Source organism: Corvus cornix, chromosome 7 (assembly GCF_000738735.6).
Source record: "Corvus cornix cornix isolate S_Up_H32 chromosome 7, ASM73873v5, whole genome shotgun sequence".
Lineage (NCBI taxonomy): Eukaryota > Metazoa > Chordata > Aves > Passeriformes > Corvidae > Corvus > Corvus cornix.
Window position 1 is genome coordinate 15900125 of NC_046337.1, and position 24910 is coordinate 15925034.

The window sequence follows — 24910 nt, forward strand, 5'->3', positions numbered from 1 at the left end:
TGCACCCCCTTTTTCTCCATCATCACTGGAAAGAAGGAAAAACTCACAGAGTGAACATGCAGTGGGTTTTTAGATGTTTGTGTTGACTGGGATGGAAACGCATCAGTGTTAATGTGCTATGTCTGGAATAATGAATCCTTTCCATCCTTCTAGAGCCTGGCCTTCACTGGCTGAGCAGGAGGCCCTGCAGCTGGGGAGGAGCCAGCTCCTAGAAGCCTTATGCCACAATTGAAACACCAACCCCAGCAAACGCTTCCTAGTAATGGTGCAGTATTTTGGTCTGTCTTCTGTTTGTCTTTCGTTTTGCACGCAGAGTACCAAGCTAGCTGTAGCTGCTGCTAATACCCACATCCCCAGTAGGACATATGCAATCTTATTTTATTGGGTTTTTAAATGGCTAAAAATGTAAATAATTTTAACTTTCATTGGTTTTGTCTGGGGGGAGGGATGGGGTGCACAGTCAAATGTGGATCTCAGGGGTTAGCAAAGAGAAAGAGGTCTTTGGAGCAGAGGGTAGCAAGGGGACAAGGGCAGATGGGTGTTGTGCAAAGAGACCCCTTCTGCAGACTGCTACTGTCTTTTGTGTCACTGCTGGAACAGGGTGTTGGGTGATACCTGCTTTTTTTCCCTGTCTCATTTGAGTTCTGTTACTGGGTGGCTGTGGAGTTAATTTTTTTGCAATCAATGAAATTCACTCCTGGCCCTGTTCAGTACTCCAGTTTCTTGCTGCCGTGGCATCTCCTGCCTTCCGCACCACTGACCCTTCTAGCACCCCATCTGTGCTCTGCTGGGCATCGTAGCATGGCACCTGGAGACTCCGAGGTGGCTGGAATAGAGCCAGGAGCTCTGTTACACGGCAGGATCCGTGGTTTGTGCCCCTTGGGGCAGGGGAGGAAGGATGGAGAGAAAAGTTCAAGCTGGGGGCAGAGACACATCTTGCTGGCCTGGCACGGCAGGATGGCTCTGGCGCTGGCCCTCGTGGACTCCGCCTTTGCCCTGAGCCTTCCCTCAGCGCCGGGGCAGGTCTCTGGAGCTGCTCTTCCCACGGATCCCCGGGGTGCTGCCGGAGGAAGGGGACGCGGAGGGGCGGGGGGGCCGCCCGGAGCCGCGGGGCGGGGCTGTGCCGGGGCGGGGCTGTGCCTGCTCCCGCCCCGTGACGCCCCGCCGGAAGCGGGCGCGGCGGGGCCGCCGGTGGCGGCAGTGCCGCCATGGAGTTCCCGGACCTGGGCGCGCACTGCTCCTGGCCCGCCTGCCAGCGCCTGGGTGAGCGCCGGGGGTGCTCGGGGGGCGGGCACGGCTCGTGCGCCGGCGAGACGGCCGCGGGCTTGGGCCTGGGCGGCACGGGCCGGGCAGCTCGGCCTGCGGGGAGGCGGCGGGGCGGCGCCGGGCGCCCGCTCGGTAACGGGGCTTAAAGGCAGGGCCGTGCTGCCCTTGGGGAAGGGGTCCCTGTCCTTCCCGCTGCCCGTGGGTGCCCCGCTAGGGCGGGGCTGGCTGTCCGTGGCGGTAGACCGGGGGTTCCGCCGGTGGCTCTACCCGGGTGGACAGCGGCTCTTGCCCGGGGATAGCGGGGCAGGGCCCGGGCAGACATCCCCGCTGCCGGCCCTCGGTGCTGTAGGCTGGGGAGGCCGCACGCGGCGGGGCCGCTTGGGCCCGTCCATACCCCGGTTATCCCGGTGGCGAACCCCGTGGCGGCTGTGGCAGCATCACTTCCCACCGGTTTGAGGCCGGCAGCCCACGGGGAACTCGGTGTGAATCAGGATGCTACTCCTGATCTCGGGGACGGCACGTTTTGAGGAGGAGCCTTTGGTATTTCTGGAGATGTGGCTGTGAACCTGTAGCCCTTTTGTTTCCGTGCTGAGGGATGAGAGGTGCGGCCCTGGCTTTGCCGCGGGTCACTGTTGTCCCTTCGGGAAGTCGGGGAGGCCCCCGGACTGCGGCTGGGCTGTGCTGATCTCTATGTTCTCTGCCCATGCCATATCCCTGCTCCTAGACTTCCTCCCCCTGAAGTGCGATGCCTGCGAGCAGATCTTCTGCACCGACCACATCGCTTACGCCCAGCACGATTGCACTTCTGCCTACAAGAAGGTAAGTGCAGAGAGCAGATCTCATCCACCCTCCTGCACGGAGCTACTGAGCTTTTCTAGCCGCTGGTCATAATAATCTGTGGTGACTTTGGTCACTTGAGCAGTCCCCCTTGGGATGTATACTGAGTCTGAGGATGTCCCTGAAAGCCAGGATCTGCATCTCAGTGCCACAAACGTCCAGCCCTCCCTTTCCCACTGGGCGAAATGGTTTGGGCATCTCCCAGCCATACCATTTTCCCTTCCCAGAGTGTATGTCCGTGCCTCTGCACCTGCTGTGCAAGCTGGTTGGAGGGTCATGAGCAAGATCTCAAACAGCAGCTGAAGCTGTGGAAGCCATGGTAGGCAGGTCCTGAAAGGGAGAGAGATGACTGCACAGCACTCGAGGTTGCCCAGTTACCTGCTCCCAGCTCCCTTTTGTTGTCTCTGCAGGATGTGCAGGTCCCAGTATGTCCCCTCTGCAACACCCCGGTCCCTGTGAGGCGGGGGGAGATGCCTGATGTTGTGGTGGGTGAGCACATTGACCGTGACTGCAAGTCTGACCCTGCACAACGCAAGCGCAAGGTATGTACTGTGTGGCTCTGCCAGGTCTCTGATGGAGCCTGGGAATGGGATGAAAACAACATAGATCTAGCCCTGCCTGGTGCTGTCTCTGTTGACACAGGCTAATGTCAGGGAGGGTTGGTGAGCTGGAGGTGTACGCATCCGCAGGGCTTTGTGGAGGCAGTCTGGGACCAAGGTGGTAATGGAGTGGGGCTGGGCAGCCACCTGGGATATAAGGATGGGAAACTGCATGCTGCTATTAGGAAAATGCAATCAGCAGTTAGCTACCCCATCTTGCCAGGAGATGAAATTGCTGCAGGGAGCTGGCCCTGCAGGAATCCAGCCCGGCAGCAGCTGGAATGCTCTGGGCTGTCCCCACTGCACTGGCATGGAAGGCAGGAGTCCCTGGGCAAGGCACTCTTTTTCCTGCTGTGCATTCTGTGATTGTGGAGACCCTTGTCTATGGAGACTGAAGCACCAGTGAATTACTAATGAACTATCTAAAGAAAGCCAGTATTCAGAGACAAACTTCAGAGCCTTGCAGGAAATACACTGGTGGGGAAGGCTGGTCAGTGCCCAGAGCCTGGCATGGAGAGAAGGGACAGCCCCAGCCCCGCAGCACATGCTCCTTTTCACCACTGCTGTGTCATCTTTCAGATCTTCACCAACAAGTGTTTGAAGCCTGGCTGCAAGCAGAAGGAGATGATGAAGGTGATCTGTGACCAGTGCCACAAGAACTACTGCCTCAAGCACCGGCACCCCCTGGACCATGACTGCAGTGGGGCAGGGCGTCCCCTTTCCAAAGCAGGGTGAGGGCCTGGGAACAGACAGTCTGGCAGGGGTGGGGCTGTGTTTGCCAGATAGGTGACAGGGAAGAAGCCCATCTCCTGGCCCATTGTCTGGGACTGCTGCATTCTCACACACCCTGCCCTGTGTGCCGGGGTGTCCTCCAGCAGCGCCAAGCACAGCGGTATGCACCGTCTCTCCTGCAGCAAAAGTTATCAGTACTGCCTGTTGACTGCTTTGCTCTTGCTTCTTTCCCCAACCCCTTATTCTGTAGCCAGTGGTTTCTGCCTATCCTGGTACAGGGTTTCAGGGAGAGAAACAGCACTTGAAACTCTTGGGAATAACAGCCACAACATGGGAGGAAGAGGAGCCAGGGAGGTGTCTTGCTTATCCAGCTTCATCTCCCATGGTGTTCAATGCCTAGGAATTGCTCATGATGGTAAAACAGTTTCTCATAGGTGTCCTGTCTGTCCTAGGCACGCTGCAGTTACCAGAGCCCAGGCATCCTCCTCCAAAATAGTCACTGCATCAAGCAGCAGACCTGCCCGGCCAGCAGACAGCTCCTCTTCTCCAGCCTCTGCCAGGTAGGGTGATGGCCTGAATTGTAATTCTGAGGTGGGCATGACTAGGCTCAGCTTGGCTCCCTGTGGAACACCAGAGTGACAGTTCACTGCTTCTTGTGCCTCAGCAGGACTGGTAGTTGTACCAGGGCTCCCTGCCTTGACAATAACCTAGCTTCTGTTCTGTTTGCAGGGGAAGCAGAGCAGCTGCGTCACAGACTCGCAGCACCTCCCCTCCAGCTGTCATGCTGCAGAACGGGCTGGTGAGTGGCTTGGCCTGGGCATTTGGGGTGGTTTCTGTGCCCTCTAGGAAGTGACTGCAACAAGTGCTTTCTAGTCCACACTCTGTAGGTGACTGTGCTCCTAGCTGGGCCTTCCCTGGCAGACAGTGATCCTGGATGCTCTGTGGGAAATCAGAGCTTGCTCTGGTGCCTGCAGATGACAGCTCTCAGCTGCACTTGGTGCTTGGCTTTCCCCAAAGGGACAAAGTGCACCAGCCATTTTCCTTGGGTATTGTCTTTCTGTAGTACAAGCAAAAGCTGGAGGAGGAGACTGGAAGTTGCTTTCCACTGGTATTCTTGGCATACTCCTGCATTAGTAGGCAGGGATGTGTCCCTGTGGGCAGGGAGAGAACACTGCCGTTCTGTCAGGGCCCCAGTTTTTCACCTTGGCTGTGTCTGGCCTCCTGGAGAGAGGAGATTTGCCCACTCTTGGCCAGGAAAGACTGTACCTGCCACATGTGCTTTCAGGGCTGCCCCCTGCCCCCCACCCTGGCCAAGCTGGTGACAAGGTGTTTTGTTTCAGAGTGAGGAAGAGGCACTGCAGCGAGCTCTGGAGATGTCCCTGGCAGAGTCAGCACGCAGCTCAGCACAGCCACCCAGGTACAGCCCCAAAACACGTGGTGTGTGATGTGATGTGGTGTGGTGTGGTGTGGTGTGGTGTGGTGTGAACCCACCCTGTGTGTGAAAGGTAAAAGGTGCCTGGGGAAGCATCATGTGGCTCTGGGATAACATTCCTCTCAGCACGTGTTTCCATATGATGCCTCTCTAGCTGACAGGGGAAAAAAGGAAGAGTCCAGAGCCATCAGGGAACTCTGTTCAGCAAGCAGGCCCTCAGCCCTAGGGGTGCTGGTAGGGGACAGTGACTGACACACAGAGTAGGGCAAACCATTCTCTGACCACTAACCCAGCTAATGGGTTTGGCCAGAGCGTGACAGGTGGAGTAGAGGTGTTCATGGAGGACAGCTAGGAGCTCATGTCCCCAGGCACAGAGCCCAGTGCTGCTAAAAGCACCCTCTTACAGACTGGACTTAACATGGCTCTCCTTGGCCCAGATTCCTGGCTGCCAGCCCCAGCTGGATCCTCTGTTCCCTCCCCAGCCCCATGCCTGTTCAGGGTGATCCTCAGTTGCTCGTTGCCCTTAGATGTGCTAGGGGGTTGCAGTGAGATGCTGAAACCCAGAAGGGCTCTGAGCACTTGGCTGGTGAGCCTGAGGGAGGTTGGGGCACACCATGCACCACTGTCCCAGCAGCACACAGGAGGAGGAGGATCTGGCACTGGCCCAGGCACTGTCAGCAAGCGAAGCCGAGTACCAGCAGTCACAGCGGCAGGTGAGTGAGGCTGGCTATGGGCTCTGTGCTGTCGTGGGGTTGATCCTGGCCCAGCTGTGTGAGGGAGGGGGCCTCCCTCGGTTCTCCTTCCTCTGGGCTCTGTCTATGCTGGGTTTCCTCACCAGGAGGGCAGCCCAGCCTTGGGACAGTGGCTGAGCACACAGCTCTGGGAACTTGGGCACTGGATGTGCCCTCTTGTAGGAGAGAGGAAGAAGCCTGTTTTCCCTTGTTCACTGTGTGCATCTTTCTGTTCCAGGCGCACGGCTCAAAGCCATCAAACTGCAGCATGTCATAGGCAGGTGTGAGGCAGGGTGTGCCAGCGGACATAGGATCCCACTTGTGACCCAAGGAGTGGCTCTGGCTTCCCACACGGATGCCATGGGGTTCTGGCTTGGACACTGGTAACAAGAGCCCCTTGCCAAGGACAGCTCATCTCCCTGGGAGCTGTAAGCCACCAAATATACACTGACACTTCAGCCCTAGTACCTATATAAAATTAGTGCAGCAAATTCCTGATGCTCCCAGGGAGGTGAAGACTGTACAGGACAAGGCTGGACACACACTGACCAAAGCAAGCAGCAGCCCAGGGTCTGCACTTACCCACAGTTGCCACCGCCATGTCCCAATACTGCTGGGACTGTGGGGCGAGGGCAGAGCCGTGTGGGGACATCTCTGCTTGCTCAAGACATACAGCTGGGATGTAGCTGTCTTCTGCAGTAGTGGGGGGCTGGATTCCATGCTCTGGGGAGAGCCGTGCCAGCTCCTCAGCAAAGAGCAAATGTGGCTGGGATGGTCTCTTGCCTGGGCATGGCACGGCTGAATGTGCAGCCTCCCAGCAGCGCGAAGGCAGTGCCTCCCCCGCTCCCCACACCCTTGTGCCTCCCTGCTGTTTGCATGCACAAGAGCACGTTGGGCCTTACCCTGTTCGGCTGGGGCACAAGGCCTCTCTGAGACTGAATGGAGCTGCATTGCATTTCTGGTTTAATGTGATAAGTAACCTTGGCGGTGACTTGAATGCCAGTGTTGCTCACATGGGATGGTTGCAGCTGCCTTCCTGTTGCTGGCTGCTCTCTGCTGCCCTAAACTTCAACAGGGCCTTGTTTAAATGCTGCTGGGGTAGGAATGCTTCCCTCCTTCCAGCTGCGTTGCCAGGGATCCCCTCCTGGATAGTAGTAGCACAGAACCCCTCCTTATAAACAAAGCCATGAGCCTGGTTGGGTGGGGGGGATTTGTCCTGCTGGCCTCTTGCAGGGGGTCTGCAGCCATGCAAAGCTGTGCTGCTTTCCCACCTGCTGCTGGAACTGTTCCTGACTGCTGGGCTGTGCCTGGTTCTGCACAGGACTGGGCTGTCCTGCTCTGAGCAGCTGAGGGAGGGAGGTTCAGGTTGGGTCCAGGGAATGCTGAGACTTGTCAAAGTGCTGCTTGGGAGAAAATAAAAGCTGGATCATAGCACAAGGTACAGAGGTACCTGAGGGAGCAGTCACTTGGTGTCCAGCCCAGAGTGGCACATCTCTGTGGATGGTGGTTGAAGTGGGGGGCACATAGGGGTGAGGGGACACCAGCTGCCCTGCTTTTCCACTGCTGTTGGGGTGCAGCGCCCTGCCAAGCTCAGCCCTTTGTGTGGGGATGGGGCAGGTACTGACAGCCTGCTCAGCCCCTTGCCCACCTAAGCTCAAGGAGCTCAACCTCATGGCAGAGCTGCCGGTTCACCCAAGGGCACAGGCACTAACCCTGCCTGCCCCCACCAGAAGGCGTGTACCCTGCCCAGAGCACACAGGCATGGACCTGGGAAGGACCTGGTTTAAGAAATTACACAACAGCAAAACAAACATGTACAAATGTAGTGGAGTGTCCAACCAAGCCCCTGCAGCTCTAGGGCAGGCAGGGCCCCAGTGTGCAGTCAGTAAAAGACTCCCAGGCAGTGTGGGGGCCTGGACCCAAGTCAGTGTCACAGCAGAGCCTCCTGGTCATGCTCATGACCCTTTCTTGCTGCCCTGGGGCTTCTCAGTATGGTGCTCCTTGCTCTCACCCTCGTCCCTCGTCTGCTGCTGCAGCCACATGCCAGCGTACACACCTCCCTTCTGCAGCAGCTCCTCGTGCCTGGCAGGAGAGTGGAGGGATGCTGAGTCCTGAGCTGGCCCCAGAGCCAGGGAGGGGACCCCTCCCCCAGTTCTGTCCCTGTGCTCACCTCCCTCGCTCCACGATGTGCCCATCCTTAAGCACCAGGATCTGGTCTGCACCCACCACAGTGGAGAGCCTGCAGAGAAAAGCGGGTGTTATCCTGACTTGGTGGGGAGAGGGTTCCTGAGGGTTTGCACAGTGCCAGGAGCTGCAATCCCAGGGGCTCTCACCTCCTGAGCAGGGGGCAGGTCTGTGTGCCCCTCTGTGCGGGTCTGGCCAGCACCTCCCAGATCAGCCCTTTCCCCTTTTCCCTACCTATGTGCAACAACGATGGTGGTGCGGTGGGCGCAGACCTTGGCCAGAGAAGCCTGGATGTTCCTCTCAGTCTCTGTGTCAAGTGCAGATGTGGCCTGCAAGGGGGGAGACACAGCATGGGGAAGGGATAGAGGCAGTGTGGGCAGCTGCTGGACATAGGGCTGCTGCAGAGCTGGGTAAGGCTGGGCTGGGGCCGCTGCTGTTACCTCATCCAGCAGGATGATGTGGGGACCCTTCAGGATGGTTCGTGCAATGGCGACACGCTGCTTCTCACCCCCGCTCAGCTTCAGCCCCCGCTCTCCAACCTGGGTGTTGTATCCTGCAGGCACAAAAGCAGAAATGTGCTGTGCTGGTGCCCTCTGGAGATGGGGACCTGCTGCCCTGGGAGGTCCTGCTGTGACCACACAGCCACGTGGTGGAGCCTCAGCCCATCCCTGTCCAGGGGCTGATCTAGAGCCCTGGAAAGAAGGCAAGGAAAAGCAAAGCAAGGCACAGAGTTGTGCAGGTGTCCCCGTGGGAGATGTCACCCGAGGATGCCCGTGAGGGCAGCTAGAAGGTCTTAGAGCACCCTGGGATGGCAGGGGAACATAGAGGGAACTGCAGGGGGCCTCACCATCAGGAAAAGAAAGGATGCGGTCATGGATGTCAGCAGCCCGGGCTGCCTCCTGCACCTCCTGGTCCGTGGCCAGGATCCGTCCATAGCGGATATTGTTGGCGATGGTGTCATTGAAGAGCACCGTGTCCTGGGGCACCACCCCAATATGAGCACGCAGCGAAGCCTGCTTCACCTGGGAGGCAGGGGGGAGAGGGCTCAGGCAGACGCACACCCAATGCAAAGATCCTTCCAAAACCCAATCCTACCCTCAACCATGAGCCCCACTCCTTGAAAGGTGCTCTAGGGTCACCCTGCACCGCAGGCTCAGCTGCATCTCCACCCAGCAGTGGGGGGCCCTGACAGTGCCCCAGTCCTTCCCAGGGAGCCCTGGTCAGTACCCAGCATTTCAGCCTGGGGTCCTGCAGTCACGCCATCAGCCCATTTCTGGCACAGCCATCAGCCTGCAAAGGGGCTGTGGGGGCTGTGTGTTCACCCCTGCCCTGGGGAGGTGCCAGTGCCTGCACCGAGCAGTGCTGCTAGGCCCAGATGAGCTGGTGTGTCCCCCCCCCCCCAGTCCTTGGAGGCCCTCCCCCTCACCTGGGAGATGTCCTGCCCATCAATGCGGATGCAGCCACCCCGCACATCGTAGAAGCGGAAGAGCAGACGGATGATGGTGCTCTTTCCAGAGCCTGAAGGTCCCACCTGCACACAAAGGTAAAGGGACTTGGAGATTGGAAATTCCCAGCTCCTGGAGACCAGGGGCTGGACAGGAAAGGGCTGGCCCTGCTGGGGGTCTGTCCTTCCCACCTTCATATTTTCCAGCCTCTCTACCCCCATCCTTCCCTCCCACAGTGAACGCACACTCAAGGTCCCGGTCTCACCAGAGCCAGGGTCTGCCCAGGCATCACAGAGAAAGAGACATCCTGCAGGATTTCCTTCCTGGGAGATGGAGATAGAGAGGGGCTCAGGGCCACTCCATGGCCCCACAGTCCTGTGCCAGATCCCATAGCAGATTTGTCCCACCCTGTGCCCAGTGCCCCATACCCATCCATGTAGCTGAAGTGCACGTTCTCAAACTCGATCTGCCCAGCCTCCAAGTGCAGGTCGCTGGCGTTCACCACATCTTTCACCTGCCGAAGGAGAGGTGCAGCCTCAGAGCCAGCCTATCCCCAGGGCAGGACCATGGGCTGAGCCAGGGAGCAAGGTCCAGGAAAGGTGGCACCCACCTCCTGGTCCTCGTGGAAGAGCTCAAACATGTTTTCCATGTCCACAAAGGAGTTCTGGATCATCCTGAAGAGGGCAAAGACCAGAGGGAAGAGTTTGGGGGAGGACATACCGACCCAGTCACCCACAGAGATGGGGACACCAGGTACCTCCACAGCTCCCAGCATTACCTATAATAAGTCCCGAACCAGTTGAGTGGTGTGTAGAGCTGAATTATGTAGGTGCCAAAGAGGACAAAATCTCCCACCTGGAAGGGACAGGGTATAGGGGTCCGTAACGACCAGCCCCAGGGCCCCACCTCAGCAGGGGTCTGCACAGGCTGGCACCAGCCTTACCTGCAGCTTGTTTTCGGTGACAAAGTAGGCACAGAGCAGGGACCCTGCCAGCAGCCCCAGGCCAATGACCAAGTTCTGGGTCTGGTTGAGGAGGCCCAGAGAGGCACTGACCTTCCACTCTGAGACCTGGAAGAAACAAGGTCCCGTGGGATGTTGCTGCCTCCAAACCAGACCCATGGTGATCTCCATCATCCCCACAGGTGCCTGTGAGGTTTGACTTCTTCCCCCTTGGTGCCCCCAAAGGTGCTGAGCACCCCGTACCTGGTACTTGACAATGGCATCGTTAAAGCGGTTCACCTCATAGCTCTCTGCATTGTAGTACTTCACCTACAGGACACAGAGCTGGTATCAGTGCCCAAATAGTCCCCTGCAGCACCAAGCAGTGCTCAGTGACCACCCCCAATGCCTACAGTACCGTCTCGAAATTGAGGAGCGAGTCCACGGCCCGGGACTTGGCCTCATTGTCCCGTGTGTTCATGTCCCGACGGTACTTGGTTCTCCACTCGGTGATGAAGATGGTCAGAGCTGTGGACAGGAGGAAGCTGCATTGGAAGGCTCCTGCCACCCCACAGCCTGGCAGCCCTGCACCCTGATCCCCCCACTCACTCAGGTATAGGCTCATACACACGAAGATGATGAGGCCAAACCAGGCGCTGAACACCGAGGTGAAGTAAACTATGCCGATGACGATATCCGCAATGGTGGGGACAATGCTGAAGACAATGTAGCTGGGGGGTGGGAAGGGGGATGGGGCATCAGCCCAGCTCGGTGGGGCTGCCCGGCCACCCCCCACGGACACATTCTGACCTGAGCAGGCTGTTGATGCTGCTGGTGCCCCGGTCCACGCTACGCAGGACCTCACCAGTGCGACGCCCCAGGTGCCAACGCAGGGACAGCCCGTGCAGGTGGGCAAAGAGCTGCACCTGCACCTGCCGGTTGGTGAACTGCTGCACCCACACCCACAGGAAGGTGCGCAGGTTGCTCACAAAGCCAGTGGAACCTGCAGGGCAACATGGAAATATCAGCTGAGATCAGCCCCACTGGGGCATGCAGCCGACTTCAGAAAGCCCAGCTGGGAAAGGGGGATTTGGGATGAAGCCCACTCACTCTCCCTAACCTGGGACCAGCCCTGGTTGCTGATTCCAAGAGAGAGCAGCAGTGATGGGGCATATGGGCTTCCCTGGCCACCCGAGCACTGGTATGATGTGCTCAATATTGTCTCTCGTCAGTGCCCCATCCTTCCCAGTGGTCCTTACCAGCACCTCCACCTTGCAGGAACTTCAGCCCCACATAGCTGCAGACAGTCCAGGCCAGGGTGTGCCAGGGAGCGCCCACTGTCAGCTCATTCACTGTGGGAAGTGTGCCAAGGGTGAGGATGGAGGGACAGGGAGCATCCCAGGGTGCCTGTGGGAACCAGCCCCAGCAGCCAGCGCTGGACCCTGACCCCCTGGACTCTGCTCCTGCCAAACCCCCGCAGCCCTCCAGGTCACTTGCACACCCCCCAGCACTTGGTGAGGCTGTGGCGAGCCTCACACACCAAGCTCCAGGTGCCTCACCGATGTTCTTGTAGTAGATGGGGACGAAGACATTGATGGCCCGCTCCAGCCCCATGAGTGCCATGCAGAACAGCACCAGCCCCTGCAGCAGGTGGTTGCCCCTTGGCCACATGTACGGCACCAGTAGCCGCAGCTTCCTCCGGAAATCCTTCCAGGTGGAGGTCGTCCTGCTGGCATCAGTCAGGAGTGGCTGGGGGAGAGCAGACCAAGGAGTCATTGCCCTGGCACCCCAACCCAGCTGGCAATGGCCCTGGACAATATCCCAAGAAAACCAGCCCCACTCCAGAGTGCCTACTCCATCCTCCAAACAGGACTGACAGCATCCTACTGACAGCAAGCAGGGAGCTTAGGCAGCCCTAACCTTGTTCCTCCCACATCTCGTGAAGATGCTGATCCCAGGGCAGCTGTATTTCCATTTTATCCGCAGCGCCCTCCTGGCTATATCCTAAAACTGCTTCAGTCCCAGGACTCACCTGGTTGTTTTCCACATCCCGCTCCTCCTCATTCACCAGAAGCATGTAGGGCTTGTGAGGCAGCCCTGGGGCCTTCATGCCCAGGACAAAGAGCATGAATGTGCAGATGTAACGCAGCAGCCAGAAGCCAAACTGCACCTGAATGGAGAGTGAGAGTTCAGTGTCTCAGATGGACCTCTGCACAACCCTGGGCATGGGATGGGTATGATCTCAGAGAGACAATGAGCAGGGCATGGGGATGGGGTCCAGTGTACCAGGGGACAGCCCATGCAGCTCAGTGGGAGTCCCTGCTTGAGCACAGCACCTCAGGCAGCACCCAGACCCCCTCCCTCCTTCCTCCCCGCCTCATCTGGCTCCATGCGCTCTGGCTGGTGCACCTACCCTAAGGGGTGCAGGGAGCAAAGGGCTGTGGGAAGCAGGCAAACACCCCTACTTCTGCACCTGGGTCTGGGCCTGGTAGAAGCAGGAGCTGAGCTGGGTGGGGGCATGGAGAGGTGTGTGCTAGCTGGGCTTGGGACTGAAACATCTGGCAGATGTGTGGGTGCAACCCAGGACTGTATACACCCTGGGTATGGCAGGTCATGACATGCATACTCCATCCCCACACCATCATGTGGCAGCCCTTCCCTCCCTCAAAAGCACTGTTTCCCTGCCCACAGCCTCCCAGCCCACCTTCTGGTTGGTGTCCTCCAGTGCCCACCACCACAGAGGGCTCCTCCAGCACACCAGGGTCAGGTTCTCAGCAGCAAAGGCCAGTGCCCAAAAGAGGAGGAGGACAGTGCCATGGCCCCGTGTCCGGTCATGGGCCAGCACCCGGGTATGCTCCAGCTGCAGGAGGCCAATGGCACAGCCCCAGCTGAGGGTCCAGAGGCAGGCATGCAGCAACATATACCCATAGAGCCGTCTCAGCCCCACTCCTTGCCACAGCAGCCCACCAAAGGGCTGCAGGGCCAGGAACAGGGACAGCAGGACCTGGATGCGGTAGAGGCGGGAGCGGGGAATGTACTTGGGCTCCATGGCACGGCTGAAGCGGGCGTAGCACGCATACTGCAGGGCGCCCAGCAACAGGCAGACGCTCAGCAGCACGGACGGCACCAGCGTGAAGAAGAAGCAGGGCTGGAAGCCCTGCTGGACCCAGGCCTGGGTGATGGAGTTGTTGCCCTCACAGTAGCCTCCCAGCACGGCCATCCTGGCAGGTCACCAGCTGCGGAGAGAAGAGAGCACGAGGCAAGGTTTCAGGACTCACAGTGGGACAGCACGGCCAAGCAGCAAGGGCCCTCATGGGGCAGGGGCAAGTACTACTGGACATGGACACACAGGAGATGCTGCATGCAGCACACACACAGCGGTGCATGCAAGCAGGGCCAGTTTTGCATGGGGATGGCCACACCTGCTGTGTGCCCTGGACGGGAGCACAACACTGGGCCCTCCAGAGCCACCCAGCCCCTGGGGATGCCCTCGGACATGACAGCGGGAGCCGCAGGGATAGAAAGGCAGAGTGAAGCTGGGACCAGTCTCAGGTGGGAGGGAGCAACGGGGGTGATGCAGCGGCAGTGCGGGCGGGGGGGGGGGGGGCGGGGATGCGGAGGATGCTCGGGGAACCGCGGGGCCGTGCAGGAGAGAGGCAAGGGCAAAGACAGGAACACGTCGGGAAACACTCGCGGAGGGCGAGGCAGAGGCCGCACCGGGTCAATGTCCGGGCGGTGCCGGCGTCGCTCAGGCCCGGGACAGGCGACCGCGGCCCCGTCGCCGCCGTGTCGCCCCGAGCGCCGTGCCGGCCCCGCCGCGTCCGCTCACCTGCCCCGGGCCGCCGGCCTTGGCCCGGTCCGGGCTCCGCGCCGCCGCCCGCCGCTGCCAGCCGGGCCCCAGCGCCGCTCCGCCCCGCCCCGCTCCCCGCCCCGCGCCGGCACCGCCGGCTCCTGCCCGCCCGCCTCGCTCCCGGCACTGCGACCCCGGCGTGTGTCCCTTCCCCGGGTCCCGGTGCCCAACCCTGGGCGGCACGGACCTCCCCCGCAGCGCCGGGGATGGGGAGGGGTCGATGCTGTGGGACGCACCCTTAGGCCGGTGGCAGCGGAGGGTCTCCGCCTCCGCCGTGAGACGCCCCGATCTCGTTTATCGCCGCCGTCAGCCCGGCCCTGCGGTGCCGCGATAGCCCCTTGAGCCCCAGTGGGGCCTCCCGCCAGAGGTCAGGCAGGACGCGGTACTACCCTCACGGCAGTGAGGATAAATATAGCCCCTGCCTCCTCCCGTGGCTGGGACTACGCTCCTTGGAGCTCCCAGTGCCGCCGGAGCAGCCGGCAAGCTCCTCACAGCCTTCTGCTACCACTGCAGGCCGGGCCAAGGTGGGCTGCACGGTACCACAGAGCGAAGGGAGACTCGAACACAGGCAGGGATGATACACCCCATCTTTATTAGACGGCTATACAGCTGTACAGCAAGGGCACGGGGGTACAATACCCAGGACCCCCATGCCTGCACATCTCAGGAGGAGATGAGGAAGAGTGGCTCGCCATGCACATGGGACACTGACGACACAAGCAAAACATGCGGCAAAGACTTGGGCCTGCTGTGCCTGGCCTCTCCCTCCTGCCAGCCCAGGGAAAGATCCAGAGTTTCCCCCTGCCCCAGGGCACTGCCTCCAGCCGTTCAGCTGTACAGACCAGCAGCGACTCCATTGGGAAGCCCAGACACAGTGTCCCATAGGCCCAGTGAGGGGAGGCAGCAGCCTGGGTGCCAAGAGAAGCCACTGGAAAATCTGTGATCCTGGGAGATGTGCTTTCAGCTTCCTTTTATCAAGCCATGACAGTCCCAAGCTGAAGCTGCTGTGGAGCAGATGCAGCCACTTCTCCGTGGAAGGACCCCAGCAGCACCCAGGTCCACAGAGCCCTGACCCCAGCACTCAAGAGCTGATCCCCACTCTGAGCTCTGCTTTAGCACGCACTGCTTGATCTCATACAGACCCCAGAGCAGTGGTAGCTCCAGCCCTGCCCAGCCATCCCCATGGCAACAGGGAGCCTGCTACCCCCCAAAGAGCCTGCTCCTGTGCAAGCCCCCTTAGCCCTGCTCATGCCCAGGCTACCTGGGTGTAGAAGTGCTGGCAGCAGGTGGCTTGGAGCCGTCCCAGGCTCAAAGGGCAGAGGGCAATAACCCTGGCAGGAGAAGAGGGATGGCAGAAGGAAGAGGGAGAGAAGAAGAGGGACAGCAGAGGAGGATGTGCAGTGGTCGCAGAGGGCATGGCAAAAGCAAGCTGCCCCTGCCAGAGGCAAGGGGAATGGAAAGCAAGTTGTGGGCAGGAGTTAGCTGGGATGCAAACCCCCAGAAACTGCAAAGAGAAGAGAGGGAGAACAGAAGGATGGTGGGATGTTCTTGTCTGAGGTCACACTGCACAGCTGGGATCCTGATTCCCCACCACCATCCCAAGGCTGGGCTGAGTTGTGCCTCTCCCTTCTGGGTTCAGGATGCCCCTCCTTGCTCTGCCAGGCATGAGACAGCTGCATGGTGTATGGTCTCCACAGCAGCTGAAACCATATTGCAAGCAAAAGGAAGGTTTCAGGAGGAAAGGAGCTGGGAACCTCTGGGTGAAGATTCGAGGTGAACCAAAGCCTTTGCCTGGGAAGAGGAAAGGCCCAGTTCCACAGGAACAGCTGCATCAGGAGGACAGACCCAATACGACAGCACCTGAGCATGGGGAAAGAGGCCTTTTCTGGGCCTGGGGAAAAGGAACCAACACACCCTTCAGGGTGGGCTCTGAGGGGGCTGTGAGCACTCCTGGAAGATGCTGGGCTGCTCCACACTGGGGTGTCTTTGGCACTGCAGGAGGGCCCACTAGTAGCCCACATCCCATGGGTGCCACACATGGGGAGGATGCTGCTGCCCCGGCACAGAGGCGTCACCCCAATGACCTTTCCTTTCCTTGGCATGCAGGGAATGGGCCAGCTGTCGTGAGTCAGGGAAGAGCTGCAGCATCCCTGGATCAAGCCAGAGCTGTTCCCACCAGCTCTGTATCCCACCTGTACTCATACCAGCAGCAGACACCAGGGCCCATCCCTCTGCAGGGTGCTAGGGCAGAGCGTTGGGTGACTGCCCCACTGTTGTCCTGCTTGGGCTGAAGGGCACAACACTGGTCCTCTCTGGGAGGACTCACGTGGTCCTAGGCACCTCCTCAGGGCTGCAGGCAGGGCAGTGTGGTGCTACAGGCTGAGCTAGACCACCCTCAACAACTCTTGCCCTCATTTTGGTGGCAGGTCCCAGCTTCGGGTGCACATCTCGATGGAGCTGATGCCATCTCACATCCCTCTGAAGAACAGCTGCTGCTGCCACCTCCAAGTCAGTCCACTAGCAGCTCCTCACTGCTAGTCATGTCAGCTTCCACAGGCTCTGCAGAGATCCTCCGACATGGACAACACAGATGTGAACATGGACACAGGTTATGTACTCACACACGCATTCACCCCACAAGTCAGAGTGGCGCTGACTTGACACATGGCTGGACACAAGGTGCCACAGCAAAGCCGCCAGCCTGGCAGTTTTGTCTCTTCAGCAATTGATGGCAACAAAATGTCCACTCAGGACCGGAGAAGAAACAAGCTGATGCCGCATCTTGCTGCCCAGGTGGCTCCCAAACTGCAAGCCCCATGAGATCCCCAGTCTACCAGGCTATACCTGCAAGACAGAGAGAATGTGGCACCTACTGAGACCACCTGCCAGCACCCCAACCTGGCATCAGAGCACACCTTGCCGCTCTCGGCCATAGCCATCACCCTTACCTTGTGGATCTGTGGCGGAAGCTCGTCCTCTGAGCTCTCCTCTGGCACGGGCTCTGGGTGCCTCGCTGACTGCCCGTCCTCGGCCCAGCCTCCCAGAGGGAGGCGGGAGAAGTGTGATGGGGCCCTGTGCACTGTGCCTGGGTCTGCAAGAGAGGCAAGATGTTAGATTAGCTACTTGGGGGACTGCCAGTGTCTCACAGCAGGCAGGCTGCTCATGCCAGTCCATAAAGGGCATCAGTTACAGAGCTCTGACCTGAACTCAAACCTCTGCCCTGGCTCCTGTACCTGTGATGCCACCGTATCGCCGCTGGAAACCAGTCTGCAGTGTGGCCGTCTCCTCGGCAGGCTGCCGAGGTGAGGAGAAGGGGTAGCTGGCAGAACGGGGAATGGGGACAGGGCCACCCCGCTGAGCGTCCAGCTCCTCATGGGCGCTCTCCCCACTCTCGTCACTCTCTCTTCGATGCCAAGTATGCCGCTCGGGCTCCAGCTGGGCATGCTGCTTGTGCAACTGCAGGCCAAAACATGAGTGACTCAGCTGTGTGGGAGAAACCAGATGCCCAAACACACCCTCTCTGCAGCACTGCATACACACTGGTTTTCTCATCACAACAGACAGGGCAGTCCCCTGCCTGCCTTGCTCCGTGCCCCTCTGGCCAGCCCAGCTCTGGGTTGCTCACCTCGTGCATGTAGAGTGCATGAAGACTCATTTCAGTGGAGGCGTACTCCGACAGGATCATGCTCTGCAGTTGACCCTCCCAGGCGCTGCTCCCCGAACTCACAGTCCTTGCATCAGCACTGCCATGGAACACACCAGTAGTGTTTGCTACCCAGGGGCCCCCACACTGCCCAGCCCCTCTCCACTCTAATGTCAGGCTCACTGAGATCAGCTCCGGAGCTGGGTACGAAGAGGCTCTCTGCAGCATCTCCCCAACTACACAAGGTGACCAGCCCTGCTATGGCACTGCCTCTTCCCTACATGGGGGTCTCTCACCTCTGTGGTACCTACAGGAGAACAACAGGACCCTTACCCTATCCTTTGGGGCCAGCCTTAGCACCTGGCACCTAGCACCTAATCCTGGGTCTTACTCTGCTTGTGAATGTCCCTTGCTGTCCAAGATAAATGCCACCATGCATCTAGGACAACAGGATGCAATTTGCACAAAGGGTAAAGGAATGTGCAAGGTGTCTGGCTGCCCTTCTCCAGCCAGCAGCTTACCCAGAGGCTGTCATGGCACTGGTGCCACGAGGCTGGGCTCCCTCTCCATCCCTTCCCGATGCCTGGAAGCCACTGGAAGCCTGCTGGGCAGACTGGAGTGGGGAGAAGGAACGCAGAGCTGAGGCCACTTCCGAGAGATGGCGGGAAGCCTGTCCATCCCGGCTCATGTGGAAGCCCAGCGCCGAGGAGCCCGCTATCACATTGGCAATCAGACTGTGAGGCTGCAGAGTCGAAAGGGAAAGAGTCACTGTCTTGTGCAGAGCTGGAGGACTGATCCCACCAGAAACACAGAGCTGGGCTATCTTGGCCCCTCTCCCAACTCACAGGGCTCTAGAACAAGCTGTTACCTTCTCTAGAAACCCAGAAGTGTCCCAGATAGTGCTGATCTATCACATTTGCATCCCCAGACACATCCCAGACAAAGGCAAAATTGCCCGGAGGGCCTGACAATGAATTTGCCAGCATCTAGTAAGCACCCCAAGAACAACCCACATGCCCTGAGCCTGGGCACCTCTGACTCCGACTGCAGGGACTGGATGGAGCTGAAGAGGGCATTTTCAGGGAGCACAGCCTGCTGAGCCAGTGCCACGCTGCTGTCCCGGTGCACCCGCTCCTTCAGAAAGCCGATGAAGGCTGTGCTCTCACGGGGTGGCTGCCACTTGGGGTTGGTGATAGCAAAGTGCATGAGGGATAGCTCCGTCTTGCCATCCTCGGCCTGCTGGTAAATGGAGGCCTCCGTCTTTCCTGCTGACATCCACTGTGGACAACAGACAGGTAATGAGAGACAGGATCTGCTTTACAACCCTGCCAGCCCTGGAAATCTTGCAATCAGTCTGGGCAAAGCATGCAACACCCAGCCCAATCAAGCCCATGGCTCCCTATGTAGCAGGTGCTACACTGAAAGTCCCCATGCTCATTCAGCCCTCTCAGCCTGGGGAAGAAGCAACAAGCACAGTGTGTTCCACCTCCATCCCAGCGCATGAATTGCTGCAAGGGAACTGGGGAGCTGGGAACAGTCACAAAATACAGAGCTGAATGCCTTATCTTGCACTCTCCAGCTCACAGCAGGACATTCCTTCTTAAAAGCTTCCTGCCACAATGAGTTCACCTCCTTCCTCGTTTACATCTGTGTCACTAGGAAGTCTTTCCCTAGACAAGTAACCCAAATTCCCAGGTACACAAAAAAAATGAACCCCTTTTCCCTCCATCGTAGATTTTGCATAATGGAAAATGCTTCCCATTTCCTCTAGGCTGATTCTCTCCTGAGCACAAGCAGGTCAGCTTCTTAGTGGTCACACTTTCTAAATGTCCAAATATCCCCATTCCACTCTCCTGAGGACACAGAACCCTTGGCTGTGAAAACATGCAATGACATCAAAGAAATGACACAGCCTGATTCCCAAAGCATCTGTTCAATAATCACAGCTGGGCCACAAGAGCCTTCTGGAGCTGGTGACCTGTGTTGCCAAACCCAGACACCCTACCAAGAGGTGGGTGGCTGGGCTGTGAGCTGCCAGGAGTGGTGAGTTAGGGCCTCTCATGGGTCTAAAGGACCAGACATGCCAGTGGGCAACCCAGGACCTACCGCTGGGTGGCCGTGCTGGCGCACGTCCATCTGGGCAAAGGAGCAGGTGTCACCCACGCCCACCACCTCCACGGTGAAGTTACGGAAGAAGTCAACAATGTCCAAGGACTTGGGCCGCAGGCAGATGATGAGGATCAAGGGGGTAATGATGGGACTTAGAAGCTCTTCCAGGATGAAGACCTGAGCACAGAAATAATGGGTTCAGCACAAGCTTGAGGTTCAAAAAACCCACAATCCCAAAGGCAGCCCCTAGATGTGGCCCTCCGTCTTCTGAGGCAGGGTATCTCTGAGGATGCTGCCTTGTTCCTCTACAAGCCCAGGAGCTGCTGAGCTCTCCAGCAGCTTCTCCCTCCTGCAGGGATAGGGGCGAGTCCCCAGCTCCCCAGTTAAGCCAAGCTCACCGCTTTGTACTGGAAGAGCTGGGCAAACTCATCCCTGGTCTCGTAGCGGTGGGCGTTGCCCTGCCAGTGGTCAGGCATGTAGTGGATGTGTGCCAGGATGACTCGCAGCAGCTGCTCTGGGCAAAAGACCAGGTGCTGGTCAGGGATGAAGGACCTGCAGGACAGGACAGGGAAACACCACAGCATTACACCTCAGTTCCTGGGAGATGTCATCTTGGGAGGGCAAGGTGACTGGCCCATATCACAGCTCCACCTGTAACCTTCCGACCAGCCCAGGGCCTCATATCATACAACCACTGCAGCCAGGATCACTACTACCCCCTTTCTCCAGCCTGGTCCGGCCTCTCCCCAGCCATGTCCCTCACTCACGCAGATTCACATCCATTTGCAAGCCAAGAGCATGTTTACATGGATTGCTGCCAGCCCCACTGCTCCCTACAGCGCTGCGAGGAGCACAGGGGCAGCACAGACCCACCTCACCTGCACACCGTGATGCCCACCCCGAGCAGGGTGACCGTGGTCAGGACGTGCTCAACCGCAAGCACGTCCTCATCATAGATGGTGAGAGCGATGAGCACAGCCAGGATGGAGCCAGCAAAGAAGGCCACGTTCTTGGCCACGATGGTGAGAAGCGGGGAGATAAAGCAGTTCATGTACTTGGAAGCTGGCTTGTACCCCTTGCTGAGGCGTGAGTGCAGTTCGTGATCCAGCTCGTTGAAGTGTCGGAGGTAACAGCGGCCATAGAGAGACCAGCAGCGGGCACCCAGGCTGCCTGGCTCCCGCTTCAGGATCTCCGTGTAGCTGAAGAAAGCATAGAGGATCTGCCAGATGAGGATGAGGGGACAGAGGAGGAAGTTAGCAATGCCAATCCAGAGGATGCGAGTACTGAGCTTCTCAGCCAGCTCCAGGCGGTTCCCGGCCCGCTTGTATTCGGCCTTCAAGCTCCACTCATTCTCAAAGAGGGAGCCGGGACCCCAGAAGAAGATGAGCTCAAAGTTGTACTTGAGCCCACGCGTGTAGAAGACGGTGTCTCCTAGCAGGGGCAGGCGGAAGCGGATGGGCAGCAGTGACTTGTTCACCATGGCCACCATGTAGTTCTTGAAACGAAGGATGCGGTGATAGATGTCCAGCTCTGTCAGCTCCTTCTTGTGGATGCAGATCTGGTGCTCCTTCTGGATCTGCACAATGCGAGCCTGCACCTCCTGCCAGGTGTAGTAGGGCAGGGTGGACTGGAAGGGGACAAGCAGCAAGATTAGGGGCAAGAAGCATCCAGGGACAGAAGCCAGGCTGAGCCCACCGAAGTAGCAGCTCCCAGCACGCACCTGGGGTGCTAACAAAGTCCATAACACCAGGACATGAGGCACCCTCTGGCACTGCTTCAGCCTGCAGCAGGCAAACCCCACACCTTGCCCTGGTGCCCTTTATCCCCTAGATTAGCACAGATGACTGTTTCCCAGCCACTCGTGCACCAGCTTCCCTGGAGGCACAAACACAGGTCCAGGCTTGCATAGGTCCTCCCAGAGCTGCCATTTGGAGTCAGTAGGGAGAAACAAACAAGGAAGGGACTTAAACAGTGTCCCAGAGGGAGCCCATGGAAAAACTGGGGACAAACCAAGCCTCTTGGCTCACCCCACCTTTCTCAAGACACTTTCTCCCTTCAAAGGATGCGCACATCATGTGAAAAGGATGCCTTTTCATGTTGTCCATTAGAGCAAGGACTCTGGACTAGGATGTATGTGCCAGCCTCAAACCCCATCTGTGACACACTGATCTCCTGTGTGACCTTCACAACTAAGTAGCTCCAAACCTCCCAAGTAAACAAGGAAGCTGAGGTTGTCCACATCCCAGAGAGGTATGAGGATATCCTTGCTTATGCCTTCTCTGTGGAAGGCATCACAGAAAAGGCCACCGCTGAAGAATACACATACTGGGTGGCATATGGCAGAAGCACGCACCAGCAGGCAGAGAGGCTGACCGGGCAGAGAGGGGTTAACACAGAATAAGCTGGCTGCTGGAGAAGAGGCTGAAAGGAGGCCATGTGGTTATGGAGCAGAGGGAAGAGCGCTCAGTTCAACTGAGAAGTGGAGAGGCGTAAAGGCAAATTGCAACCACCCAGCAAATGCCTCCCATGACCCTCAGCAGCCCCACATGTGGCCCCTGGCTCAGAGACTTACCATGGGGATTTTCAGGGCATTGATGTAGAAGGAGTGAATCTCCCAGTAGCAGCAAATGTTGTAGATAAACTTGACGAGTCGGTGGATCCAGAAAACTCCAGCTATCACCAGGATGCAGATGAGGAAGCTGTTTGCCTGGATTCTGCAAGCAGGAAGAGGCAAGCAGTGGGATACAGGCCCAGACAGGAGCCCTGAGTACTTAAGAAAACAAGAGCAGTGGCTAACATGCCCTCCACTGCCCCTACCTTGCACTGCAGACATTTGGAGGCAGGAAAGCATCTGGCAGAGTCACCTTAACAGGCTCACTCGGATGCTGGCTGTGATTTAATGCTTTGTTGGCAAAGAGGATGTCATAATCAACACAGCTGATAAGAAAGGTGGTGAATGCCACCACAAAGATGAACTGCCTGTGAAAAAAGAGAATGTTGTGAGGGAATCACCTTTCTGCTCTGCCCCAAAACATGAAGCAGCCAGGGTCATATGCCATGGAGATGCAATCCCACAGCCATGGCAGCAGGAAAGCTCACAGGCAATGGTTTCTCAAAGTGAAGTGCAGGTCTGGGGCATGGAAAATCCTAATGAAGGGGAGACGACAACTATGAAAGGAACCCTTCCACCCACAGAGCTGCAAGAGCTTGGCAAGTGCCCTTGGCTGTTCCCCAGCAGCTGTCACAGCCACAACAGAGGGGAACCTGCACTTACATGAGCTCAAAGATCTCTCCAATGAGCATGCACGTGAAGCCATTCTTCTGATGCAGGTTATAGACGTGAAAGCTACAGTCAAGGAGAACAGCATGGAGACTCCTCTCTGATGAAGGATGGAGAGGCTTCTGTCCCACTGGTATTCCACAGCTCCTCAGCCAAGTCTCCCTTCACCACCAAGAGAAAACCTCTTCCACCCCTACTCATCAGCAAGTTGGTTCCCCACTGCAGGAAAACACACTCTGCCCAGGTAAAGCACAGCTGGGGTAGAAGGACTTGGCTTCATTCATGCTCTTTTCTTCCTCCACTCAACACCCATAGTGAGGTCTGTCCAGCACAGAGCAGAAACTCAGCCTACACTCAGGCTGCACAAGGGTGGATAGGGCAGGGCATGGTAGGGCAGAACAAGACAGAGACAGGCAAAAATGCATTTAGTGGCACCTAGCTCCTGGTCCTGACCCCAGCAATGTAGTCAGCATAACTAACACCATTCTATAAAGCAAGCAGCCCTTCTCTGTCACCGAGTGCATCATCTGTTAGTAGGTCACCCTTTCCCCACTTATCCGGTGCTGAAGGTCCTGTGAACCAAGTAGAAAAATCAAATGGGTTCCTCCTTCTGCTCCCTATTGGCCTCAAGATTCCTTGGCACCAGGCTGATTACTCTCTTCCATGCTGTCCTTGAAGGTCCCAGGCACACGGCCAACCCAACAGAGGTGATGACCCCGTCACAGAACAGGGAAGTAATAACAGCACCCAGAGCACTATCCACAAAATCATGGAGTTACTAATCCTAAGTGGGAACTTGTATCATAGCTGCTGCCGGGCAGTGAGACCCAGGACTCCGCAGTACCAGGGACACCCCCATTGTCATCTGCTTGACTCGCATTCTTTTATGTGATTTTTGAGTCTACATTATGATCGTTATGATGATACAGCAAACCATATATTAAGATATGACCAGATCTGTAGAGAGTCTAGATTATTAGAAACCACAAACTAAGAAATTCTGTTCTATGCTACTTATAAAATTGTACTACACTGATTCTGCCTACAGAAATCCTGTGCTACTCTGATTGTAAATGCCACGCCAGCAATAAAATCCTGTTAAGAATATAAAGCGTTAACTGTAACTACAACAGTACCATCGCCACTCTCGCAAATGTTCCTAGAAGCACCTGTAGGACCCTGTGTCAAGTGACCGCATCCCAAGGGGTGGGGGCTCTGTTAACGCCTCTGGAGCTGTGTAGTGTCCTACAGGAAGGGGCTGACACTGCACAAGCTCCAAGTTACACCAAGCTCCATGTTTTCCCAGGACTTAAAGCCGGGACGAGGGGGATACAACCCGCCTGACCCTCGCCCTGCAAAAGGATATGCGAGAGAAGAAAAGGTCGAGGTTCTCGATGTGATGCCACGGAGCTGAAGGAAGAAGCAACACAGAGGGGCCCTCAGCACACCCACCCTTGGTGTTGTGACCGGCGCAACCTACCCCTTCCCCGCTGCGCCTGGCGCCCGAAGCCCCAAACCAGCCCCGCAGCCGCCACCCCGGCTCCCCTCGGTGTCCAGCGGCTCCCCTGCGTCCCCGGTCTCTCCCGCACCCCGCCGCCGGCCAGGCCCCAACCCCCGGTGCTGGTGCCGTCGCTCACACTTGGCGCCCTCGGGGACGTGGACGAGCAGGTCGCCACCACCGGGGGGAGACTCGGTGGAGGAGCTCTCCAGGCGCTGGTACTGCGTCTCGAAATGGGCCATGGCGGGGCCCCGCGCCGCCGCCGCCGCCGCCGCCACCGGCCCGGCCCGGCCCGGCGCGGCGCGGCCCGGCCCTCTCGGCCCCGCCCGCGACTGGCAGGCGCGGCGGCCAATGGCGAGCGGGG

General features: G+C 58.1%; 3 protein-coding genes across 5 annotated transcripts; 1 reads left to right on the plus strand and 2 right to left on the minus strand.

The window, feature by feature from the left end:
- The first annotated feature begins 1149 nt into the window (after positions 1–1149).
- On the plus strand, positions 1150–7062 carry ZFAND2B (zinc finger AN1-type containing 2B). 2 transcript variants are annotated; one of them, XM_039554859.1, is made up of 9 exons: positions 1150–1263; positions 1991–2085; positions 2514–2645; positions 3282–3433; positions 3887–3994; positions 4164–4233; positions 4775–4851; positions 5498–5579; positions 5836–7062. In XM_039554859.1, the coding sequence occupies exons 1-9, from the start codon at positions 1209–1211 to the stop codon at positions 5872–5874; spliced, it is 810 nt and encodes a 269-aa protein (XP_039410793.1). In that variant the 5' UTR covers positions 1150–1208; the 3' UTR covers positions 5875–7062. The 2 variants fall into 2 exon arrangements, with proteins under 2 accessions (XP_039410793.1, XP_039410794.1); XM_039554860.1 differs by having other exon boundaries at positions 1151–1263; positions 5501–5579.
- A 299-nt stretch (positions 7063–7361) lies between these two features.
- On the minus strand, positions 7362–14345 carry ABCB6 (ATP binding cassette subfamily B member 6 (Langereis blood group)). 2 transcript variants are annotated; one of them, XM_010406925.3, is made up of 20 exons: positions 14253–14345; positions 12871–13402; positions 12199–12336; positions 11726–11915; positions 11426–11518; positions 10977–11169; positions 10776–10897; positions 10585–10694; positions 10431–10496; positions 10170–10295; positions 10005–10081; positions 9837–9900; positions 9655–9740; positions 9492–9549; positions 9208–9312; positions 8629–8803; positions 8222–8334; positions 8016–8110; positions 7768–7836; positions 7362–7679 (listed from the first exon to the last, which is right to left on the minus strand). In XM_010406925.3, the coding sequence occupies exons 2-20, from the start codon at positions 13384–13386 to the stop codon at positions 7553–7555; spliced, it is 2523 nt and encodes an 840-aa protein (XP_010405227.1). In that variant the 5' UTR covers positions 13387–13402; positions 14253–14345; the 3' UTR covers positions 7362–7552. The 2 variants fall into 2 exon arrangements, with proteins under 2 accessions (XP_010405227.1, XP_039410792.1); XM_039554858.1 differs by lacking the exon at positions 14253–14345 and adding an exon at positions 13996–14046.
- A 244-nt stretch (positions 14346–14589) lies between these two features.
- ATG9A (autophagy related 9A) lies at positions 14590–24870 on the minus strand. Its single transcript, XM_039554857.1, has 14 exons — positions 24686–24870; positions 24415–24458; positions 23043–23107; positions 22586–22747; positions 22341–22482; positions 20647–21395; positions 20167–20320; positions 19766–19945; positions 18692–18937; positions 18181–18401; positions 17642–17759; positions 17250–17472; positions 16965–17107; positions 14590–16860 (listed from the first exon to the last, which is right to left on the minus strand). Exons 1-14 carry the CDS (start codon positions 24786–24788, stop codon positions 16855–16857), a joined length of 2556 nt encoding a protein of 851 aa, XP_039410791.1. The 5' UTR covers positions 24789–24870; the 3' UTR covers positions 14590–16854.
- Positions 24871–24910: the final 40 nt, after the last annotated feature.